We start from the raw sequence: 22,370 nt of genomic DNA on the forward strand, positions 1-22,370 counted from the left end.
CACAAACCCAGTGGTCCGCGAGAGATCAGCCGAGCTGTTTTCCAAGATGATGTCAGATAAGCTCATTGGACCCAAAGTGAAGATCGTGTTGTCCAAATTTTTGCCAGCCATCTTTATGGACGCTATGAGAGACAACGCTTCAGCAAGCGTGCATATGTTTGAAGGTGAGGCAAGTCGTTCGCCAAGCTATATTAGAACGTCAGGGACGTTACACGGCCTTGTCACGCTATTTTGTTTTGGAAAGATTACTTGACGAACTAAAACATGTGTCAGGGTTGCCACAGCTCAGGAGATGGTCAGGGGAAAAAATTATTCAAGGTCAAGAAGAAGTAAGGGAATTTTATTTTGAGTCAGGGAGAATTGACATTTTGAAGAAAAGTCGGGGAGATTTGAAAGAATTTTAACATGACTCTGCTGATTTAATACCATTGAAGGCTGGAAGAAATATTCAGTGTGATCTCAACGATGTTTCTCCTCAATCAAGAAATTGTTTTGAAAACTTGCCAGTCTCGATGAATGGGTGGAAAGGAAGGCTGTTAGGGGAGGCTAGAAACTCTTCTGTCTGTGACATTTTGTATTTATTTGCTCAGGGAAATATTATTTTTATCAGGGAAAACTCAGGGATTTTGAAAAGTTATGTCTGTGGCAATCATGTGTGTGGCTAATAGGTTATGTATGTGGTGTCTATACCGGATCTGTTTTTGATTTGTTTGTTTGTTTTTTTCGGTATAGCAAACCAGGAGAATCCTGAACTGATATGGAACACTGAAGCCAGAGAAAAAATCTGCACAGTGGTGAAACAGCTTAAAGACAAGTGAGTTTATTAATGCTAGTCCATGTTCCATGATTCTTAGTGTTTGGAAATGTGGTCAAACACAGTCTTTCGTGTCTGATATACTGATTAAAGTCAGTTGGTTAATGCCCTTAAAAAGTCGAATAATTGTTGCTGTTAATATTTCGTTATGTAAACCTGCGGCCAGTGCCGTCTTAAGCGAAGATGATCATGACGAAACTAGTTGTCTCCGGTCTTAGATGTGCATCTCTTGTACAGACACCATTTTGAACCGCCATCTTCCCCTCAACATGTCATTACGTTTAGAATTACGTCCTGACTAGCAGTAAAGATTGCGTTACGTGAGTAGGCCAAGAAGCTGCTGTTACACAGGAAAATGTGCTGATCGCGTTTCTTTTTCCTGTCGTTATAGGCATTACCAGGTGCAGAAAGACAGCCCAGACATTCAATGGAAGGTAAGACATTATTTCGTGACTTCCCTGTCCTCTTTTGTGAAAATATTTAGTAGGCAGGTGAAATTTAAATACTTTGAAGGAGGTTTGTAGAAAAAGAGATGTGTACTTAAAAACAGGTGGAGAAATTCGTCTGGCAAAGAGTGCATTTAATGATATTTGTACTCTAAGAGAATTTGGAAAACAAACAGCCTTTGTTATTGAGAAATTGATGTGAAACGTGTTGTGTTTTTGTTTTCAGCTTCCTGAAGACTTTGAAGTTATGTTTGACGAAGCTGCTGGGGAAATAACAATTGGTGGAATTTATCTTCGGCTCTTTATTCAGCAGCCAGCTTGGGTATGTTCTTAAAAAAGAAAAAGAAAAAAACAACAAAGAAAAAAAAAAAAGTTTCTTTAAACGGCGTTGGTTTTGTTATAGTTGTTGCAAAAGTGAGGCTAAGGTTTTCTCAGAGCCGAACCCATTAAGCCAATCAGAACTCAAAGCAAACAAAAAAAAACATAACTCGTCAAAAGAGCGGGAAAACACGTAATCAGGGTTAAGCGCGGGAAAACATATAACCAGTGCCAAGCGCTAGAAAGCTCGTAACTGATGGCGAGGGAGAAAAAGCAATTTGAGAAAAGAGGGGGAAAGGTCGCATGAACGAAATTTGCAACACCAGTTATTACGGTGGCAAAACGTACAAATAGCTAGCCGTAACTTGGAGGAAAATGTGGGGAAAAAATGCTTGATAGAAATCGTGGTCAGTGCAGATTTTGCATCCGAGTGGACTAGAACGGAAGATTCTGGCCAAGGTCAATAAACCATTGACTTTGAAGTCATTATATAGCTCAGTAAAGCTACAATAAAACAAAACTCAATAGTATAGCTTTGAAAGTGGGTTCTTTTTATTTTGTCTTCTCAGGTTCTTCGGAAGCCGAAGAAGTTCCTTATAGCTTTGCTACAGAAGTTTGTTGAACTGCTAACAAAATCCTCCTCTGATGTAAGTTTTGTTTTATTTTTAAGGGGTTTACGTTTTGATACTTGTTTGTTATACTGTCATTTTCGTTTTCCACTTTTTGGTACTTTTCTGAAACCTCTCAGACCAGGCTGCTGCTTTACCTGTTTTACCTGTTTAGTACGTGTGTTTTATATTGTCATTTCCGTTTTCTACTTTCTTGCTACTTTTCTCAAACCCGTTTCAGGGCGAGACTCTCGAGACTGTCACCCAGGCCACACTCTGTCTTTTTACGGCACAACCGCAGCTAGCAGACCAGGTACGTGGAAAACGACGAATTAGAAGTGGTATTGGGAATTTTCGTCTATAACCACATTCTAAACAACTTATTTTTTTCCGATTCAACCCTCAAGCAAGCATGCGCCATGTTGAAATATCGTGAACAAAACTGCTCAGTGTACGGGGCTGGGGTGGGGAACGTGTCTGCTTGCTCTTGCCTAGTCTCCTGGATGGCAACTCAAGAAAAACGTTAAGTCACTTCTCAGAAATAACACGATCTCGGGCAGGGCTAGAGGTTTGAAACGGTAGTCTTGGCTAGATCAACTTTTATTTTCTCCAGATGTAATCACCACTTAATTGAGTATACAGACGTGAGAATTAAGGAATTGGTCACCAGTTAGCAGAACGTTTGTGTTCACATTGCGGCATAAAGCGAATGTTAAGAGTATCTGTGCTCTATTCCCAGGTCCCAGGCCTAGGCCACATTCCAAATTTAGTAAAAGAGCATGGGTTCTACAAACAATGCAGTCGTGAAATCCGCTGTGCAAGTGGTTCACTTGCTCTCGGCTAACGAGGTAAGACACACCATTAGGGGATGGAGTTTAATCCAGACCTCACAAAGGAAATTTAGTTATGCAACGATATTTTAAAACAACGTCGCTTTTTTGCGATGTACATAATTGCATGCAGGGAACGTCACATTTCACCCATGTAGAAATAAACTAAGGCCCCATCCACATTGCCGGAGAAATTTAAAACGCAGCTTTATTTGTAAATGGATATGTAAGACTAAAAGATTCATATATATCACGAACCACGAACGTAGAAAATGTAGTGTAAATTTTTTCGATGCGTCGAGTCAAGGTTGTTTGTGTCCGCGTCACTTGAAAAAGCGTAATTTGGCCCTTTTCAAGAGAGAAATATTGTCAGTATTCTGAAAAAAGTTTACCTTGAAAAAGCTATGTTGTATTAAATAGTCAAATCAGATTATTGAAAGAGCGATTAATTTTTAAAAAGGGGATGTCATCTGTGGAAAAATAAGAAAGCCATTTAAATTACATTTTTGCATTTCTTATATAGTGGAACTAAGATTTTGATTTATTCGTTGTATGATTTCTCTCGCTCGGAAACGGCCCTTTTCAGATCTGTGTTCGAAGCATGGCGCAGGTCAGCGACTGTATCAGTCACATGATCAAGGGAATGGAAGCGAGGCCAGATGTCGTGGGTGTGGCATGTGAAGCACTTCACAGAATGTTTGACAAGAATCACACAGAGCTTGTAGCACAGGTAAATAAGAAGTGATATTTACCTTGAATTGTGTAGTAAACCTCGAGACTAACATGTTTGATGATTAATCCTCTTTCCGTTTGTGCTGTGTATGTGGTTTTGACTTTTAAGTTTTTGGATGAAACCCTAGTGTGGGCATTAAATGAAAGTTATTGAGCAGTACTTTCATGTGGTGCTGTTTACTATGCTGTACAAGGTGGTACTAACTTTAAAGTTTCTGGATGAAACCCTAGCGTGTGACCATTCAAATGAAAGCTATTGAGCAGTACTTTCATCTGGCACTGTGTATTATGCTGTACAAGGTGGTTCTAACTTTAAAGTCTGTGGGTGAAACCCTGGTGTGTGACCATTCAAATGAAATGAGCAGTACTTTCATCTGATACTGTTTATTATGCTGTACAAGGATGAAACCCTAGTGTGGGACCATTCAACTGAAAGCTATTGAGTGATACTTTTATCTGATACTGTTTATCATACCGCACGAAGCTCTTCTAACTTTTGAGTTTGTGGGCGAAGCCTTACTGTGCCACCACCGAAATGAAAGCTATTGAGCTGTACGTTTATGATATACTGTGTATTATTAGAAGATTTGTTTACATCACCCTTTTGTGTGACTATTCAAGAGATCTTAACTTCCTTCCTTTTATCTCTTTAGGGTCTTTCGTTCGAATTAGTTCAGTACCTTCTGAACCTCCTAAACGGAGCTCTAAAAACTGTGGAAAACCTCGCCGCAACCAAAGCACAAATAGTCAAGGCTGTGTTTCGTTTTGTGTTTCGTTTTGTGTTCCATTTATACAGTTCGTCTTCTTTTCCTTTAGGTATTCCGTTTAGCGTTTTTCTGCTGTGCCTCCTTGTCTTTTCTGTGCGTTCCTTGGGTTTGCCTCACCAGGGCCGTAGCCAAAACAAAAAATTATGACTGAGGCAAAGTCCATGGTTTAATTCTTTTCCTTGGCATTTACCAGTGTTTCAATTTCCCCTTTCAACAGAGAAACAACAAAAACGAGGAAAAAAAATGACTGAGGCAAGTGCCTTGGTTTGCCTCATACTGACTAGTCTACGGAACTGCTTACATCACCCTTCCGTTTAACAAGAGGTTCCCCGATCGAGGATAGTCTAAGTTACATTGTACTGCATTCCTTAAAACCAGAGAGCTTTCAGTTTGTTGTCACCTGTGGAAACTGATTGTTTAAGAGCTGGCTCGAAGTTCGTCAAAAATACTCCGCCACGCGTAGTATTTTCAACTCTCTCCTTGGTGTTTTGAAATGTGGTCAAGCACGGTCTTTCTTGCTTGATAGTATTCCATCACGTTCAAGAATTCAACTAGCGGAGAAGTTTTACTTAGCTCTCAGCCACTGGAAACAAGTTCTGACTGGTCCTTCCGTTCAGTGTCGTTATGAAACACCAACACCTGCGACAAGAATTTACTTCAAGCAAACCTTGCAAGTACGTGCTTCGGAGAAGATGGTTTTGACGTCTTGCCAAAGCATGAACTGTACTCAAAACCAATGTGTTTTGTGCAGCGGTAACTTGGTCTTTTTCTTGTTCAAACGTCCTCTGTGAATCTTGATCCTCTCTTGAGCCAATCAAATCGTCTCCAAAGCGAGTTTCCCCGTGGCCAAACCCCTGTAGGCTAAGACTAGGGGCGAAAATATCACGTGACACAAACACGACATTATGGCCGAGTGAGTGTGGGGTCGAGATAACAAAGATGGCGGAAGACACGTGCAAGAGGGAACAAAGTTTTTTGAGTGTAATACTCTAGTAAACTAAACAGGCTTTTTCCCGGGGCTGTTACACACAAGAAAATGTAAACCTCTCGTTGAGAAATAACCGAAATGTTGAAGGCTTGTACGTGGAAAGACTGGACACAGAGAGGACATCAAGCGAGATAACTTGGCTGAACGAAGTTAAACAAAACCACAAGGCAAGATTGGATCAGATGAAGAGCAGAACATCACCAGATAAAGATAAGATAAGGAGTAAATGAATGGTAGTACAGGACGACAACTGAATATCTGGCACCATAGAGCAGGTATGTTTATTAATGATTTTCATGAAGTAATTAGCATGAATAATCAGTCTCTCCACTGTCAAGGTATACATGTGTAAAAAAACATTTGAAAATTACCAGTCAGTGTAAAATGAAGACTGCAGACTGCAGACCAGGAGGGGTAAAATGTGTGGTTCCAGAAAATAACCATCCTCCATCCCCCCTCCTTAGAGGGTTTTTTTCCAGATAGACCCCTCACCCCCAGGATTTTCTGTTTTGAAGGGGCTTCACGGTACTCCACCCACCCCCTAGAATTTTGGTGTTTTGTGGTTTTACGCTTTGGGCCCCACAGCTGTTGGGAGTTCCATATCCACAAATAACAAGACGCGAGTCATTTATTTTGATCTCTTAGGCACTGTAACAAAATTTAGCCACAGCTGTTCATGGTAAAGATCAAGGTTGTGAGATATATTTTTCCTAGAAATGACCGTGGAAAATACTAGACGCCCTTACAGACCTGTCCCTTTATGTCACGCTGAAGTGTTTGAACTACTGGTAACAACTTACTTAGAAAGGATGGCATACATGTAACAGCAAACCTTTTCTTCGTTCAATTGAAAGAAGTTTTCAATCACGAATCAAGGAAAGTACTCAACATTTTTAAAGGAGAGCTTAAAAGCTCTTTCAAATAAACCAGTCTAAGTTTTAATTTATGCATAGTTTAAAGAACATAAACTTTGAACGGTACATGTACACTGTACCTCGATATTACCCACATTCAGGCTTTTGGTCAAGATTTAAAAAGTGGGTGTCCCAAAAGTGCTATAGGGCCTGCTCAAATGAACAATCTATAAGGCAACATGTGAAAAATAAAGCGATTTTCTTTAATAAGAGGCCATCCACAGGATGCCTGGACACCCATCTTGCTAAAAGCCTGCCCATATTAATAACCATGAGATTTCTGTATGTTGCAGGTGTAAAATTCAAGACAAGTTTTTGTCCAAAATTGTGAACAGTGCTGTTGATCTAGCATTTTTAAGGGATCAAGACTTCAGTATTTGCCAAATATCTCTTAAATTTGTCTTTCGGCAAAGGACTACATCAATAAAGTAATACGCTTTGTTTTTATAATTTGTAAATGATAGTACATTCATTTTACGCCTTATTATTATTTTTTAACTTGTCATATGTGTCATGCGTGAAACACATTAACCATGTTTTCCAGTTCAGTCGTAACTAACAATGGAATGAAATCTTTGCTATGGCTCCAGCAATCATAGCCATCATGCTCAGCTCTGGCACCTTCAAGGTGTCCAGCTCATATTTTTTCCTACTTTTTTGAGCAGATGAATTCCTATTTTCTCCTATTTTTAAAAATGAAACCTCCTATTTTTCCTATTTTTTTTTTTTTTTTGGCTAATTAAGCATCATGTCTTGCAAAATTGAAAATGGATTAATAGCCTCTGGTGTTTCATAGGCTCGGATGTGGATTTAGCATAAAGCAATGTCATGACTTGGATGTTCTAAATTAGCAAAAATATTAGGGACAGTAACTATTTCTTTGTTCTCTGTTCCTTACTGGATTTCTGTTCATCGCTCTGATTTACTGGTTCCATATTTCTCAATGATTTTCTTTGTTATATATTGTATCGACATGTAGCTGTATCAATATGGTTCATGTGATTATGTTGAAGTCAACAGATAATATTCTGTATAAACCCATTGAAAATACGTTAATTATCCAATAATGGAAGTATAAAGCTGGATTAGTTGGTCTAAGACATTTACTTGCTACTCAGGGTTTCATGCTTCTTCACAAGCAATCATCAGGCAACTGCTAGAAAAAATGGTTACAGGGAAAGATATTTGAAAAAAAAACAGAACAATATGTAAAAAGGGTGGTACGTGGCGCATCAAGTGAGATGCTATGGCTAATAAGGTGATGATATTTGTCAGCAAAAAATTCCTAGAATATCTACAGCAAGATATTGGCTCATTTCTGTTGTTTAGGGTTGACACTTTGGGTTTACATAAAATGAAATATTTCTCCCACAAACCCAAATTACATTTCTTTATAGTGTTCGAATAAGATCTGCTCTCCTTCATCTTACGCCATTTAATGTTGTACTCAACGTTCTGGTCCTTCAGGCTCCATATAATGCTCACTAAGCTCAGTTGCACTTCTCTATGTTTCGTTTCGAAATGAGCATCATATATGATTTCTATATCTTTGTCATTAAGTCTGATGTGTCTCTAGTTAAACTATTGAGCACTCTAATAGCTGATGAGGATTTCAACCTGCTATTTGGTTAATTATCCAATGTATGTCCTCATGCTGAACTCTTGCTCACTTGTGTGATCATATTTGAACCTGGAAGATGCTCATGTGAGGAAGTTGATGTTCATCAAATAAAAGAAAACCAAATTAAGGGTGAACTGTCTTGTTAAAGTCAAATTAAGGGTGAGCTGTTGTTTTATGTCAAGTCAAGAGGGAAGTGTCGTTTTAAAACTTCTCTTAGGATTTGTGTTTGCTATTGTGTGCTGGGTTGATGTTGAAGTTTTGAAAAGACAGCGTAGTTTCTGAACAAGGTGAAGCCTGAGTAGTTCAGTTACAGTTAAAATCAGGGAATTTGGATTGATGAATTCAGTGTAGTATCACTAGTCTTGTTTCTAGGAAAACATGATATTCAAATGTCAATTTCACAACTGATTGCCGATTGCTCTTCAATTGATTTAGATTTATAATATAAATGTTATGCAAACTGATGTTGTTATCACAATGAGAGCGACGAAGAAGAATAACTTTAAAATTCAAAATGCTTACATTATCACACTGTATGTACAAATGTATATCACTGTCAATGAACTAAAGTGGTCGATTGGGGTAGCTGATGGGGTGTAGGGAGGTTATCTTTGTCCATCAATTATGATTCTCCTATTCTTTTCCTAATTTTTTGAAGGAAAGTTCCTATTTTTGCGTATTTTTTCAATTGCAGTTTCCTATTTTCCTATTTTTCTGAACAACTATGCTGCTGGACACCCTGCACCTTTCTCAAGCTCATCAATTTGTGATGCATTTAACAGTGGATTTAACATGTTAAGCCTATATGGTAGATGTATACACTTATTCCATTGAGGTAATTTAATATTATCTAGCTTATAAATATCTTTCACTTGTTTCCTTCCATCAGGAGAAAAGAGTCCAAGTGATAATGTTCTCCCTGATCATGACCAGATACCAAGAAACACAGAATTGTTTTCAGGTATTAAGTATTTGCCCAACTTTATTCTGTATATCACAAAAACTACATTACTGCAGCCTTTAAATTAATAATTAAATATTGTGAATATTGTGAAGTTGTTGATTACAGCATTTCAAGTACAAATCGGGTTACTGTAGATTTGAATGATCACTAACAACACTTTGTGTCTGCTTTTTGGGCTCCGCTTAAATTTGCAGCAGATTTGATCGACTTCCTTGGCTCAGAGGCGCAGGTTGGTAACATTACAAGAAATAGCAATTTTAACATTTTTTCGCCCAAGGACAAGCAGTTTTAAAATATGATAAATAGTGATATTAGTCATTGATGCGATCTACTTTGTTACCTGCCTTGAATAATGATGAGATTTTAACCTTTCAGTCTTGCGTATTTGTTTCATTCCCAGTACCTTCATTCATTGATGGTCCTCACTGCCACAGAGCTGGACTTGAAGAAAAACCAGAAAAGACATGGCTCTGGAAGCGCTTAGAAACGTCATCAAAAACAACTCAGGTATAAACTGCGCAAGCGTTACGTTGACGTGTCACGCCGTGTGTTGCTTGGGAGACGATTGTGTGACAGGCCAAAAGTGTGTTTGTAGTTGTTTTGCCTGTTTAATGCATTGTGGCGAGTGTCAGAGCAATAGCAGCAAAATATGGATGATACTCATCAGATCACAAAACTCAACTTTCCTCACGAAACTGACCTTCCCCAAAACCTCAACCTCAACAAACCTTTCCTTTTTCCCCTTGCTTAATATGTATCGTCCGCTGCTATTTTCAGATGACTGGGACAATGAACTTGCGTTTTCACAAATTCCTTCATGTCTCCGATTCGATATGACAGATGTGTCTACCTTGAATTCATTTATTTCAGTCATTTATTGCTGTGAACTGATGCCCCTGTTAAAGGGGCTCAGTCATGGTATTTTGAGTTATTTTGGCCACATACAAAATTACCTTTGAATGGTAGGAAACCTGAAAATAACAGTTTTGTAAGAAAGAAAAACACCAAAGAGATAATGATAAACCATAACGGAACAAGGATGGCTAAGGATGGGTGTTCAATTTCTTTATTGTCATCACTTGTCTTCTTAACAGTGTATTGATAATGTAAGGGGAAATGACTCTTATCACTGTATTGCAGGTCATCTCAAGCACGACAGCAAACAAGAACTGTGTAACGAGTATAGCTGACTCTGACATCCTCGGCTTTTTGTTCCTAACACTACACACGCTTCCATCAGGTGGTTCGTCTACAGTACCCCTTACCCTCCCCACCACAGGATCCGTTTTTGCGTCTCTGTTACGTCTTTTCCACTCTAACCCGAGAGATTTTGATTATGCTGTTGCCTACCTGCCTTCAGTTTTGTATTTTTTCGATGAGGTTTTCTGGTTATCTTGTCTGTCCTTCAGTTTTGAGCATGAGTAATCTCAAACTACACAAAACATAAGAAGTGAAAAACATTTGTATACAGGAAAAATTGATACTTCCATTAACTTGTAATCCTGGGTTAGCGTTAACCGGCTTTCGAACAACTCGGCTCTGGCATGTTAAGAGAAAGTTTCAAATCATGTGCTTGTTTCTTTCCCAGAAAAGTGCAAAAATAGTTCTCATTCATAACCTTTGTGGTATTGTTTTTCGTGACAGATCGTCTGTTGGCAGTTGATACAATGCACGCACTTTGTTCCAACACTAAAATCGTCAAGGAAACGATGCATAAAGGTAAATACCACAAACTAAAACGTCAATGTTGACGGGGATTAGCATATTACTTACGTCACGAATTTTATTTAAGGCAACAGGGAGGGGGTGGTGGTGACGCAGTGGTCTGCTATGTTAGACTTCAGAGCGAGTGGTTAGACTCTGCTTAGAGTCGTAGTATTGTGCGCTTGGACAAGGCTCTTTGCTCCTAACCTAGAAGTATAAACCAGTTAGGGCAACTTGTCAAAATGCCGATATCCCATCAAAGGGAGTGGTAGGTTGGGGTGGGATGGGTGTGGCAATACCGTCTCTTATCCTCTTTATGCTGAAGAAACAGCTTTGCGCAAAAATTCAGTAGAGTGACTGTTTGGAGGCTAATCGTAACCCTGCTCGTCGCTTCTTCGATTTCTTGGACCCGAGACAGATTCTAACCTGGTGTATTTTTCAGGCGGTCTGATCTATCTTCTGGACCTTTATGAAAATGGCACAAACCCAGTGGTCCGCGAGAGATCAGCCGAGCTGTTTTCCAAGATGATGTCAGATAAGCTCATTGGACCCAAAGTGAAGATCGTGTTGTCCAAATTTTTGCCAGCCATCTTTATGGACGCTATGAGAGACAACGCTTCAGCAAGCGTGCATATGTTTGAAGGTGAGGCAAGTCGTTCGCCAAGCTATATTAGAACGTCAGGGACGTTACACGGCCTTGTCACGCTATTTTGTTTTGGAAAGATTACTTGACGAACTAAAACATGTGTCAGGGTTGCCACAGCTCAGGAGATGGTCAGGGGAAAAAATTATTCAAGGTCAAGAAGAAGTAAGGGAATTTTATTTTGAGTCAGGGAGAATTGACATTTTGAAGAAAAGTCGGGGAGATTTGAAAGAATTTTAACATGACTCTGCTGATTTAATACCATTGAAGGCTGGAAGAAATATTCAGTGTGATCTCAACGATGTTTCTCCTCAATCAAGAAATTGTTTTGAAAACTTGCCAGTCTCGATGAATGGGTGGAAAGGAAGGCTGTTAGGGGAGGCTAGAAACTCTTCTGTCTGTGACATTTTGTATTTATTTGCTCAGGGAAATATTATTTTTATCAGGGAAAACTCAGGGATTTTGAAAAGTTATGTCTGTGGCAATCATGTGTGTGGCTAATAGGTTATGTATGTGGTGTCTATACCGGATCTGTTTTTGATTTGTTTGTTTGTTTTTTTCGGTATAGCAAACCAGGAGAATCCTGAACTGATATGGAACACTGAAGCCAGAGAAAAAATCTGCACAGTGGTGAAACAGCTTAAAGACAAGTGAGTTTATTAATGCTAGTCCATGTTCCATGATTCTTAGTGTTTGGAAATGTGGTCAAACACAGTCTTTCGTGTCTGATATACTGATTAAAGTCAGTTGGTTAATGCCCTTAAAAAGTCGAATAATTGTTGCTGTTAATATTTCGTTATGTAAACCTGCGGCCAGTGCCGTCTTAAGCGAAGATGATCATGACGAAACTAGTTGTCTCCGGTCTTAGATGTGCATCTCTTGTACAGACACCATTTTGAACCGCCATCTTCCCCTCAACATGTCATTACGTTTAGAATTACGTCCTGACTAGCAGTAAAGATTGCGTTACGTGAGTAGGCCAAGAAGCTGCTGTTACACAGGAAAATGTGCTGATCGCGTTTCTTTTTCCTGTCGTTATAGGCATTACCAGGTGCAGAAAGACAGCCCAGACATTCAATGGAAGGTAAGACATTATTTCGTGACTTCCCTGTCCTCTTTTGTGAAAATATTTAGTAGGCAGGTGAAATTTAAATACTTTGAAGGAGGTTTGTAGAAAAAGAGATGTGTACTTAAAAACAGGTGGAGAAATTCGTCTGGCAAAGAGTGCATTTAATGATATTTGTACTCTAAGAGAATTTGGAAAACAAACAGCCTTTGTTATTGAGAAATTGATGTGAAACGTGTTGTGTTTTTGTTTTCAGCTTCCTGAAGACTTTGAAGTTATGTTTGACGAAGCTGCTGGGGAAATAACAATTGGTGGAATTTATCTTCGGCTCTTTATTCAGCAGCCAGCTTGGGTATGTTCTTAAAAAAGAAAAAGAAAAAAACAACAAAGAAAAAAAAAAAAGTTTCTTTAAACGGCGTTGGTTTTGTTATAGTTGTTGCAAAAGTGAGGCTAAGGTTTTCTCAGAGCCGAACCCATTAAGCCAATCAGAACTCAAAGCAAACAAAAAAAAACATAACTCGTCAAAAGAGCGGGAAAACACGTAATCAGGGTTAAGCGCGGGAAAACATATAACCAGTGCCAAGCGCTAGAAAGCTCGTAACTGATGGCGAGGGAGAAAAAGCAATTTGAGAAAAGAGGGGGAAAGGTCGCATGAACGAAATTTGCAACACCAGTTATTACGGTGGCAAAACGTACAAATAGCTAGCCGTAACTTGGAGGAAAATGTGGGGAAAAAATGCTTGATAGAAATCGTGGTCAGTGCAGATTTTGCATCCGAGTGGACTAGAACGGAAGATTCTGGCCAAGGTCAATAAACCATTGACTTTGAAGTCATTATATAGCTCAGTAAAGCTACAATAAAACAAAACTCAATAGTATAGCTTTGAAAGTGGGTTCTTTTTATTTTGTCTTCTCAGGTTCTTCGGAAGCCGAAGAAGTTCCTTATAGCTTTGCTACAGAAGTTTGTTGAACTGCTAACAAAATCCTCCTCTGATGTAAGTTTTGTTTTATTTTTAAGGGGTTTACGTTTTGATACTTGTTTGTTATACTGTCATTTTCGTTTTCCACTTTTTGGTACTTTTCTGAAACCTCTCAGACCAGGCTGCTGCTTTACCTGTTTTACCTGTTTAGTACGTGTGTTTTATATTGTCATTTCCGTTTTCTACTTTCTTGCTACTTTTCTCAAACCCGTTTCAGGGCGAGACTCTCGAGACTGTCACCCAGGCCACACTCTGTCTTTTTACGGCACAACCGCAGCTAGCAGACCAGGTACGTGGAAAACGACGAATTAGAAGTGGTATTGGGAATTTTCGTCTATAACCACATTCTAAACAACTTATTTTTTTCCGATTCAACCCTCAAGCAAGCATGCGCCATGTTGAAATATCGTGAACAAAACTGCTCAGTGTACGGGGCTGGGGTGGGGAACGTGTCTGCTTGCTCTTGCCTAGTCTCCTGGATGGCAACTCAAGAAAAACGTTAAGTCACTTCTCAGAAATAACACGATCTCGGGCAGGGCTAGAGGTTTGAAACGGTAGTCTTGGCTAGATCAACTTTTATTTTCTCCAGATGTAATCACCACTTAATTGAGTATACAGACGTGAGAATTAAGGAATTGGTCACCAGTTAGCAGAACGTTTGTGTTCACATTGCGGCATAAAGCGAATGTTAAGAGTATCTGTGCTCTATTCCCAGGTCCCAGGCCTAGGCCACATTCCAAATTTAGTAAAAGAGCATGGGTTCTACAAACAATGCAGTCGTGGAATCCGCTGTGCAAGTGGTTCACTTGCTCTCGGCTAACGAGGTAAGACACACCATTAGGGGATGGAGTTTAATCCAGACCTCACAAAGGAAATTTAGTTATGCAACGATATTTTAAAACAACGTCGCTTTTTTGCGATGTACATAATTGCATGCAGGGAACGTCACATTTCACCCATGTAGAAATAAACTAAGGCCCCATCCACATTGCCGGAGAAATTTAAAACGCAGCTTTATTTGTAAATGGATATGTAAGACTAAAAGATTCATATATATCACGAACCACGAACGTAGAAAATGTAGTGTAAATTTTTTCGATGCGTCGAGTCAAGGTTGTTTGTGTCCGCGTCACTTGAAAAAGCGTAATTTGGCCCTTTTCAAGAGAGAAATATTGTCAGTATTCTGAAAAAAGTTTACCTTGAAAAAGCTATGTTGTATTAAATAGTCAAATCAGATTATTGAAAGAGCGATTAATTTTTAAAAAGGGGATGTCATCTGTGGAAAAATAAGAAAGCCATTTAAATTACATTTTTGCATTTCTTATATAGTGGAACTAAGATTTTGATTTATTCGTTGTATGATTTCTCTCGCTCGGAAACGGCCCTTTTCAGATCTGTGTTCGAAGCATGGCGCAGGTCAGCGACTGTATCAGTCACATGATCAAGGGAATGGAAGCGAGGCCAGATGTCGTGGGTGTGGCATGTGAAGCACTTCACAGAATGTTTGACAAGAATCACACAGAGCTTGTAGCACAGGTAAATAAGAAGTGATATTTACCTTGAATTGTGTAGTAAACCTCGAGACTAACATGTTTGATGATTAATCCTCTTTCCGTTTGTGCTGTGTATGTGGTTTTGACTTTTAAGTTTTTGGATGAAACCCTAGTGTGGGCATTAAATGAAAGTTATTGAGCAGTACTTTCATGTGGTGCTGTTTACTATGCTGTACAAGGTGGTACTAACTTTAAAGTTTCTGGATGAAACCCTAGCGTGTGACCATTCAAATGAAAGCTATTGAGCAGTACTTTCATCTGGCACTGTGTATTATGCTGTACAAGGTGGTTCTAACTTTAAAGTCTGTGGGTGAAACCCTGGTGTGTGACCATTCAAATGAAATGAGCAGTACTTTCATCTGATACTGTTTATTATGCTGTACAAGGATGAAACCCTAGTGTGGGACCATTCAACTGAAAGCTATTGAGTGATACTTTTATCTGATACTGTTTATCATACCGCACGAAGCTCTTCTAACTTTTGAGTTTGTGGGCGAAGCCTTACTGTGCCACCACCGAAATGAAAGCTATTGAGCTGTACGTTTATGATATACTGTGTATTATTAGAAGATTTGTTTACATCACCCTTTTGTGTGACTATTCAAGAGATCTTAACTTCCTTCCTTTTATCTCTTTAGGGTCTTTCGTTCGAATTAGTTCAGTACCTTCTGAACCTCCTAAACGGAGCTCTAAAAACTGTGGAAAACCTCGCCGCAACCAAAGCACAAATAGTCAAGGCTGTGTTTCGTTTTGTGTTTCGTTTTGTGTTCCATTTATACAGTTCGTCTTCTTTTCCTTTAGGTATTCCGTTTAGCGTTTTTCTGCTGTGCCTCCTTGTCTTTTCTGTGCGTTCCTTGGGTTTGCCTCACCAGGGCCGTAGCCAAAACAAAAAATTATGACTGAGGCAAAGTCCATGGTTTAATTCTTTTCCTTGGCATTTACCAGTGTTTCAATTTCCCCTTTCAACAGAGAAACAACAAAAACGAGGAAAAAAAATGACTGAGGCAAGTGCCTTGGTTTGCCTCATACTGACTAGTCTACGGAACTGCTTACATCACCCTTCCGTTTAACAAGAGGTTCCCCGATCGAGGATAGTCTAAGTTACATTGTACTGCATTCCTTAAAACCAGAGAGCTTTCAGTTTGTTGTCACCTGTGGAAACTGATTGTTTAAGAGCTGGCTCGAAGTTCGTCAAAAATACTCCGCCACGCGTAGTATTTTCAACTCTCTCCTTGGTGTTTTGAAATGTGGTCAAGCACGGTCTTTCTTGCTTGATAGTATTCCATCACGTTCAAGAATTCAACTAGCGGAGAAGTTTTACTTAGCTCTCAGCCACTGGAAACAAGTTCTGACTGGTCCTTCCGTTCAGTGTCGTTATGAAACACCAACACCTGCGACAAGAATTTACTTCAAGCAAACCTTGCAAGTACGTGCTTCGGAGAAGATGGTTTTGACGTCTTGCCAAAGCATGAACTGTACTCAAAACCAATGTGTTTTGTGCAGCGGTAACTTGGTCTTTTTCTTGTTCAAACGTCCTCTGTGAATCTTGATCCTCTCTTGAGCCAATCAAATCGTCTCCAAAGCGAGTTTCCCCGTGGCCAAACCCCTGTAGGCTAAGACTAGGGGCGAAAATATCACGTGACACAAACACGACATTATGGCCGAGTGAGTGTGGGGTCGAGATAACAAAGATGGCGGAAGACACGTGCAAGAGGGAACAAAGTTTTTTGAGTGTAATACTCTAGTAAACTAAACAGGCTTTTTCCCGGGGCTGTTACACACAAGAAAATGTAAACCTCTCGTTGAGAAATAACCGAAATGTTGAAGGCTTGTACGTGGAAAGACTGGACACAGAGAGGACATCAAGCGAGATAACTTGGCTGAACGAAGTTAAACAAAACCACAAGGCAAGATTGGATCAGATGAAGAGCAGAACATCACCAGATAAAGATAAGATAAGGAGTAAATGAATGGTAGTACAGGACGACAACTGAATATCTGGCACCATAGAGCAGGTATGTTTATTAATGATTTTCATGAAGTAATTAGCATGAATAATCAGTCTCTCCACTGTCAAGGTATACATGTGTAAAAAAACATTTGAAAATTACCAGTCAGTGTAAAATGAAGACTGCAGACTGCAGACCAGGAGGGGTAAAATGTGTGGTTCCAGAAAATAACCATCCTCCATCCCCCCTCCTTAGAGGGTTTTTTTCCAGATAGACCCCTCACCCCCAGGATTTTCTGTTTTGAAGGGGCTTCACGGTACTCCACCCACCCCCTAGAATTTTGGTGTTTTGTGGTTTTACGCTTTGGGCCCCACAGCTGTTGGGAGTTCCATATCCACAAATAACAAGACGCGAGTCATTTATTTTGATCTCTTAGGCACTGTAACAAAATTTAGCCACAGCTGTTCATGGTAAAGATCAAGGTTGTGAGATATATTTTTCCTAGAAATGACCGTGGAAAATACTAGACGCCCTTACAGACCTGTCCCTTTATGTCACGCTGAAGTGTTTGAACTACTGGTAACAACTTACTTAGAAAGGATGGCATACATGTAACAGCAAACCTTTTCTTCGTTCAATTGAAAGAAGTTTTCAATCACGAATCAAGGAAAGTACTCAACATTTTTAAAGGAGAGCTTAAAAGCTCTTTCAAATAAACCAGTCTAAGTTTTAATTTATGCATAGTTTAAAGAACATAAACTTTGAACGGTACATGTACACTGTACCTCGATATTACCCACATTCAGGCTTTTGGTCAAGATTTAAAAAGTGGGTGTCCCAAAAGTGCTATAGGGCCTGCTCAAATGAACAATCTATAAGGCAACATGTGAAAAATAAAGCGATTTTCTTTAATAAGAGGCCATCCACAGGATGCCTGGACACCCATCTTGCTAAAAGCCTGCCCATATTAATAACCATGAGATTTCTGTATGTTGCAGGTGTAAAATTCAAGACAAGTTTTTGTCCAAAATTGTGAACAGTGCTGTTGATCTAGCATTTTTAAGGGATCAAGACTTCAGTATTTGCCAAATATCTCTTAAATTTGTCTTTCGGCAAAGGACTACATCAATAAAGTAATACGCTTTGTTTTTATAATTTGTAAATGATAGTACATTCATTTTACGCCTTATTATTATTTTTTAACTTGTCATATGTGTCATGCGTGAAACACATTAACCATGTTTTCCAGTTCAGTCGTAACTAACAATGGAATGAAATCTTTGCTATGGCTCCAGCAATCATAGCCATCATGCTCAGCTCTGGCACCTTCAAGGTGTCCAGCTCATATTTTTTCCTACTTTTTTGAGCAGATGAATTCCTATTTTCTCCTATTTTTAAAAATGAAACCTCCTATTTTTCCTATTTTTTTTTTTTTTTTGGCTAATTAAGCATCATGTCTTGCAAAATTGAAAATGGATTAATAGCCTCTGGTGTTTCATAGGCTCGGATGTGGATTTAGCATAAAGCAATGTCATGACTTGGATGTTCTAAATTAGCAAAAATATTAGGGACAGTAACTATTTCTTTGTTCTCTGTTCCTTACTGGATTTCTGTTCATCGCTCTGATTTACTGGTTCCATATTTCTCAATGATTTTCTTTGTTATATATTGTATCGACATGTAGCTGTATCAATATGGTTCATGTGATTATGTTGAAGTCAACAGATAATATTCTGTATAAACCCATTGAAAATACGTTAATTATCCAATAATGGAAGTATAAAGCTGGATTAGTTGGTCTAAGACATTTACTTGCTACTCAGGGTTTCATGCTTCTTCACAAGCAATCATCAGGCAACTGCTAGAAAAAATGGTTACAGGGAAAGATATTTGAAAAAAAAACAGAACAATATGTAAAAAGGGTGGTACGTGGCGCATCAAGTGAGATGCTATGGCTAATAAGGTGATGATATTTGTCAGCAAAAAATTCCTAGAATATCTACAGCAAGATATTGGCTCATTTCTGTTGTTTAGGGTTGACACTTTGGGTTTACATAAAATGAAATATTTCTCCCACAAACCCAAATTACATTTCTTTATAGTGTTCGAATAAGATCTGCTCTCCTTCATCTTACGCCATTTAATGTTGTACTCAACGTTCTGGTCCTTCAGGCTCCATATAATGCTCACTAAGCTCAGTTGCACTTCTCTATGTTTCGTTTCGAAATGAGCATCATATATGATTTCTATATCTTTGTCATTAAGTCTGATGTGTCTCTAGTTAAACTATTGAGCACTCTAATAGCTGATGAGGATTTCAACCTGCTATTTGGTTAATTATCCAATGTATGTCCTCATGCTGAACTCTTGCTCACTTGTGTGATCATATTTGAACCTGGAAGATGCTCATGTGAGGAAGTTGATGTTCATCAAATAAAAGAAAACCAAATTAAGGGTGAACTGTCTTGTTAAAGTCAAATTAAGGGTGAGCTGTTGTTTTATGTCAAGTCAAGAGGGAAGTGTCGTTTTAAAACTTCTCTTAGGATTTGTGTTTGCTATTGTGTGCTGGGTTGATGTTGAAGTTTTGAAAAGACAGCGTAGTTTCTGAACAAGGTGAAGCCTGAGTAGTTCAGTTACAGTTAAAATCAGGGAATTTGGATTGATGAATTCAGTGTAGTATCACTAGTCTTGTTTCTAGGAAAACATGATATTCAAATGTCAATTTCACAACTGATTGCCGATTGCTCTTCAATTGATTTAGATTTATAATATAAATGTTATGCAAACTGATGTTGTTATCACAATGAGAGCGACGAAGAAGAATAACTTTAAAATTCAAAATGCTTACATTATCACACTGTATGTACAAATGTATATCACTGTCAATGAACTAAAGTGGTCGATTGGGGTAGCTGATGGGGTGTAGGGAGGTTATCTTTGTCCATCAATTATGATTCTCCTATTCTTTTCCTAATTTTTTGAAGGAAAGTTCCTATTTTTGCGTATTTTTTCAATTGCAGTTTCCTATTTTCCTATTTTTCTGAACAACTATGCTGCTGGACACCCTGCACCTTTCTCAAGCTCATCAATTTGTGATGCATTTAACAGTGGATTTAACATGTTAAGCCTATATGGTAGATGTATACACTTATTCCATTGAGGTAATTTAATATTATCTAGCTTATAAATATCTTTCACTTGTTTCCTTCCATCAGGAGAAAAGAGTCCAAGTGATAATGTTCTCCCTGATCATGACCAGATACCAAGAAACACAGAATTGTTTTCAGGTATTAAGTATTTGCCCAACTTTATTCTGTATATCACAAAAACTACATTACTGCAGCCTTTAAATTAATAATTAAATATTGTGAATATTGTGAAGTTGTTGATTACAGCATTTCAAGTACAAATCGGGTTACTGTAGATTTGAATGATCACTAACAACACTTTGTGTCTGCTTTTTGGGCTCCGCTTAAATTTGCAGCAGATTTGATCGACTTCCTTGGCTCAGAGGCGCAGGTTGGTAACATTACAAGAAATAGCAATTTTAACATTTTTTCGCCCAAGGACAAGCAGTTTTAAAATATGATAAATAGTGATATTAGTCATTGATGCGATCTACTTTGTTACCTGCCTTGAATAATGATGAGATTTTAACCTTTCAGTCTTGCGTATTTGTTTCATTCCCAGTACCTTCATTCATTGATGGTCCTCACTGCCACAGAGCTGGACTTGAAGAAAAACCAGAAAAGACATGGCTCTGGAAGCGCTTAGAAACGTCATCAAAAACAACTCAGGTATAAACTGCGCAAGCGTTACGTTGACGTGTCACGCCGTGTGTTGCTTGGGAGACGATTGTGTGACAGGCCAAAAGTGTGTTTGTAGTTGTTTTGCCTGTTTAATGCATTGTGGCGAGTGTCAGAGCAATAGCAGCAAAATATGGATGATACTCATCAGATCACAAAACTCAACTTTCCTCACGAAACTGACCTTCCCCAAAACCTCAACCTCAACAAACCTTTCCTTTTTCCCCTTGCTTAATATGTATCGTCCGCTGCTATTTTCAGATGACTGGGACAATGAACTTGCGTTTTCACAAATTCCTTCATGTCTCCGATTCGATATGACAGATGTGTCTACCTTGAATTCATTTATTTCAGTCATTTATTGCTGTGAACTGATGCCCCTGTTAAAGGGGCTCAGTCATGGTATTTTGAGTTATTTTGGCCACATACAAAATTACCTTTGAATGGTAGGAAACCTGAAAATAACAGTTTTGTAAGAAAGAAAAACACCAAAGAGATAATGATAAACCATAACGGAACAAGGATGGCTAAGGATGGGTGTTCAATTTCTTTATTCTCATCACTTGTCTTCTTAACAGTGTATTGATAATGTAAGGGGAAATGACTCTTATCACTGTATTGCAGGTCATCTCAAGCACGACAGCAAACAAGAACTGTGTAACGAGTATAGCTGACTCTGACATCCTCGGCTTTTTGTTCCTAACACTACACACGCTTCCATCAGGTGGGTCGTCTACAGTACCCCTTACCCTCCCCACCACAGGATCCGTTTTTGCGTCTCTGTTACGTCTTTTCCACTCTAACCCGAGAGATTTTGATTATGCTGTTGCCTACCTGCCTTCAGTTTTGTATTTTTTCGATGAGGTTTTCTGGTTATCTTGTCTGTCCTTCAGTTTTGAGCATGAGTAATCTCAAACTACACAAAACATAAGAAGTGAAAAACATTTGTATACAGGAAAAATTGATACTTCCATTAACTTGTAATCCTGGGTTAGCGTTAACCGGCTTTCGAACAACTCGGCTCTGGCATGTTAAGAGAAAGTTTCAAATCATGTGCTTGTTTCTTTCCCAGAAAAGTGCAAAAATAGTTCTCATTCATAACCTTTGTGGTATTGTTTTTCGTGACAGATCGTCTGTTGGCAGTTGATACAATGCACGCACTTTGTTCCAACACTAAAATCGTCAAGGAAACGATGCATAAAGGTAAATACCACAAACTAAAACGTCAATGTTGACGGGGATTAGCATATTACTTACGTCACGAATTTTATTTAAGGCAACAGGGAGGGGGTGGTGGTGACGCAGTGGTCTGCTATGTTAGACTTCAGAGCGAGTGGTTAGACTCTGCTTAGAGTCGTAGTATTGTGCGCTTGGACAAGGCTCTTTGCTCCTAACCTAGAAGTATAAACCAGTTAGGGCAACTTGTCAAAATGCCGATATCCCATCAAAGGGAGTGGTAGGTTGGGGTGGGATGGGTGTGGCAATACCGTCTCTTATCCTCTTTATGCTGAAGAAACAGCTTTGCGCAAAAATTCAGTAGAGTGACTGTTTGGAGGCTAATCGTAACCCTGCTCGTCGCTTCTTCGATTTCTTGGACCCGAGACAGATTCTAACCTGGTGTATTTTTCAGGCGGTCTGATCTATCTTCTGGACCTTTATGAAAATGG

At 39.0% G+C, this 22,370-nt stretch overlaps 4 protein-coding genes across 6 annotated transcripts; all 4 read left to right on the forward strand.

The window, feature by feature from the left end:
• LOC110041610 (dnaJ homolog subfamily C member 13-like) lies at nt 1–3,747 on the forward strand. Its single transcript, XM_089287736.1, has 8 exons — nt 1–164; nt 733–814; nt 1,206–1,248; nt 1,487–1,582; nt 2,148–2,225; nt 2,428–2,499; nt 2,926–3,034; nt 3,603–3,747. Exons 1-7 carry the CDS (start codon nt 47–49, stop codon nt 3,028–3,030), a joined length of 594 nt encoding a protein of 197 aa, XP_089143862.1. The 5' UTR covers nt 1–46; the 3' UTR covers nt 3,031–3,034; nt 3,603–3,747.
• LOC149113036 (dnaJ homolog subfamily C member 13-like) lies at nt 3,618–9,456 on the forward strand. 2 transcript variants are annotated; one of them, XM_089287737.1, is made up of 3 exons: nt 3,618–3,746; nt 8,928–9,231; nt 9,403–9,456. In XM_089287737.1, exons 1-2 carry the CDS (start codon nt 3,618–3,620, stop codon nt 9,060–9,062), a joined length of 264 nt encoding a protein of 87 aa, XP_089143863.1. In that variant the 3' UTR covers nt 9,063–9,231; nt 9,403–9,456. The 2 variants fall into 2 exon arrangements, 1 of the variants encoding a protein (XP_089143863.1); XR_016206642.1 differs by lacking the exon at nt 3,618–3,746 and adding an exon at nt 5,790–6,845.
• A 1,729-nt stretch (nt 9,457–11,185) lies between these two features.
• LOC149113037 (dnaJ homolog subfamily C member 13-like) lies at nt 11,186–14,932 on the forward strand. Its single transcript, XM_089287738.1, has 8 exons — nt 11,186–11,349; nt 11,918–11,999; nt 12,391–12,433; nt 12,672–12,767; nt 13,333–13,410; nt 13,613–13,684; nt 14,111–14,219; nt 14,788–14,932. The coding sequence occupies exons 1-7, from the start codon at nt 11,232–11,234 to the stop codon at nt 14,213–14,215; spliced, it is 594 nt and encodes a 197-aa protein (XP_089143864.1). The 5' UTR covers nt 11,186–11,231; the 3' UTR covers nt 14,216–14,219; nt 14,788–14,932.
• LOC149113038 (dnaJ homolog subfamily C member 13-like) lies at nt 14,803–20,641 on the forward strand. Of its 2 annotated transcripts, none has more exons than XM_089287739.1 (3): nt 14,803–14,931; nt 20,113–20,416; nt 20,588–20,641. In XM_089287739.1, the coding sequence occupies exons 1-2, from the start codon at nt 14,803–14,805 to the stop codon at nt 20,245–20,247; spliced, it is 264 nt and encodes an 87-aa protein (XP_089143865.1). In that variant the 3' UTR covers nt 20,248–20,416; nt 20,588–20,641. The 2 variants fall into 2 exon arrangements, 1 of the variants encoding a protein (XP_089143865.1); XR_016206643.1 differs by lacking the exon at nt 14,803–14,931 and adding an exon at nt 16,975–18,030.
• The last annotated feature ends 1,729 nt before the right edge of the window (nt 20,642–22,370 follow it).

This window comes from Orbicella faveolata, unplaced genomic scaffold, assembly GCF_042242905.1.
Source record: "Orbicella faveolata isolate gen_17 unplaced genomic scaffold, um_ofav_v1 contig_15, whole genome shotgun sequence".
Classification (NCBI taxonomy): domain Eukaryota; kingdom Metazoa; phylum Cnidaria; class Anthozoa; order Scleractinia; family Merulinidae; genus Orbicella; species Orbicella faveolata.

Bases quoted from the DNA above. Each gene is read 5' to 3' on its own strand.
- LOC149113038 (XM_089287739.1), top strand. From the start codon at position 14,803: ATGGCGCAGGTCAGCGACTGTATCAGTCACATGATCAAGGGAATGGAA. The intron at 14,932-20,112 runs GTAAATAAGAAG...TCCTTCCATCAG, and splicing joins ACACAGAGCTTGTAGCACAG to GAGAAAAGAGTCCAAGTGAT.
- LOC149113037 (XM_089287738.1), top strand. From the start codon at position 11,232: ATGATGTCAGATAAGCTCATTGGACCCAAAGTGAAGATCGTGTTGTCC. The intron at 12,000-12,390 runs GTGAGTTTATTA...CTGTCGTTATAG, and splicing joins GTGAAACAGCTTAAAGACAA to GCATTACCAGGTGCAGAAAG. The intron at 12,768-13,332 runs GTATGTTCTTAA...TTGTCTTCTCAG, and splicing joins TTATTCAGCAGCCAGCTTGG to GTTCTTCGGAAGCCGAAGAA.
- LOC110041610 (XM_089287736.1), top strand. From the start codon at position 47: ATGATGTCAGATAAGCTCATTGGACCCAAAGTGAAGATCGTGTTGTCC. The intron at 1,249-1,486 runs GTAAGACATTAT...TTTTGTTTTCAG, and splicing joins GCCCAGACATTCAATGGAAG to CTTCCTGAAGACTTTGAAGT. The intron at 2,500-2,925 runs GTACGTGGAAAA...CTCTATTCCCAG, and splicing joins AACCGCAGCTAGCAGACCAG to GTCCCAGGCCTAGGCCACAT.
- LOC149113036 (XM_089287737.1), top strand. From the start codon at position 3,618: ATGGCGCAGGTCAGCGACTGTATCAGTCACATGATCAAGGGAATGGAA. The intron at 3,747-8,927 runs GTAAATAAGAAG...TCCTTCCATCAG, and splicing joins ACACAGAGCTTGTAGCACAG to GAGAAAAGAGTCCAAGTGAT.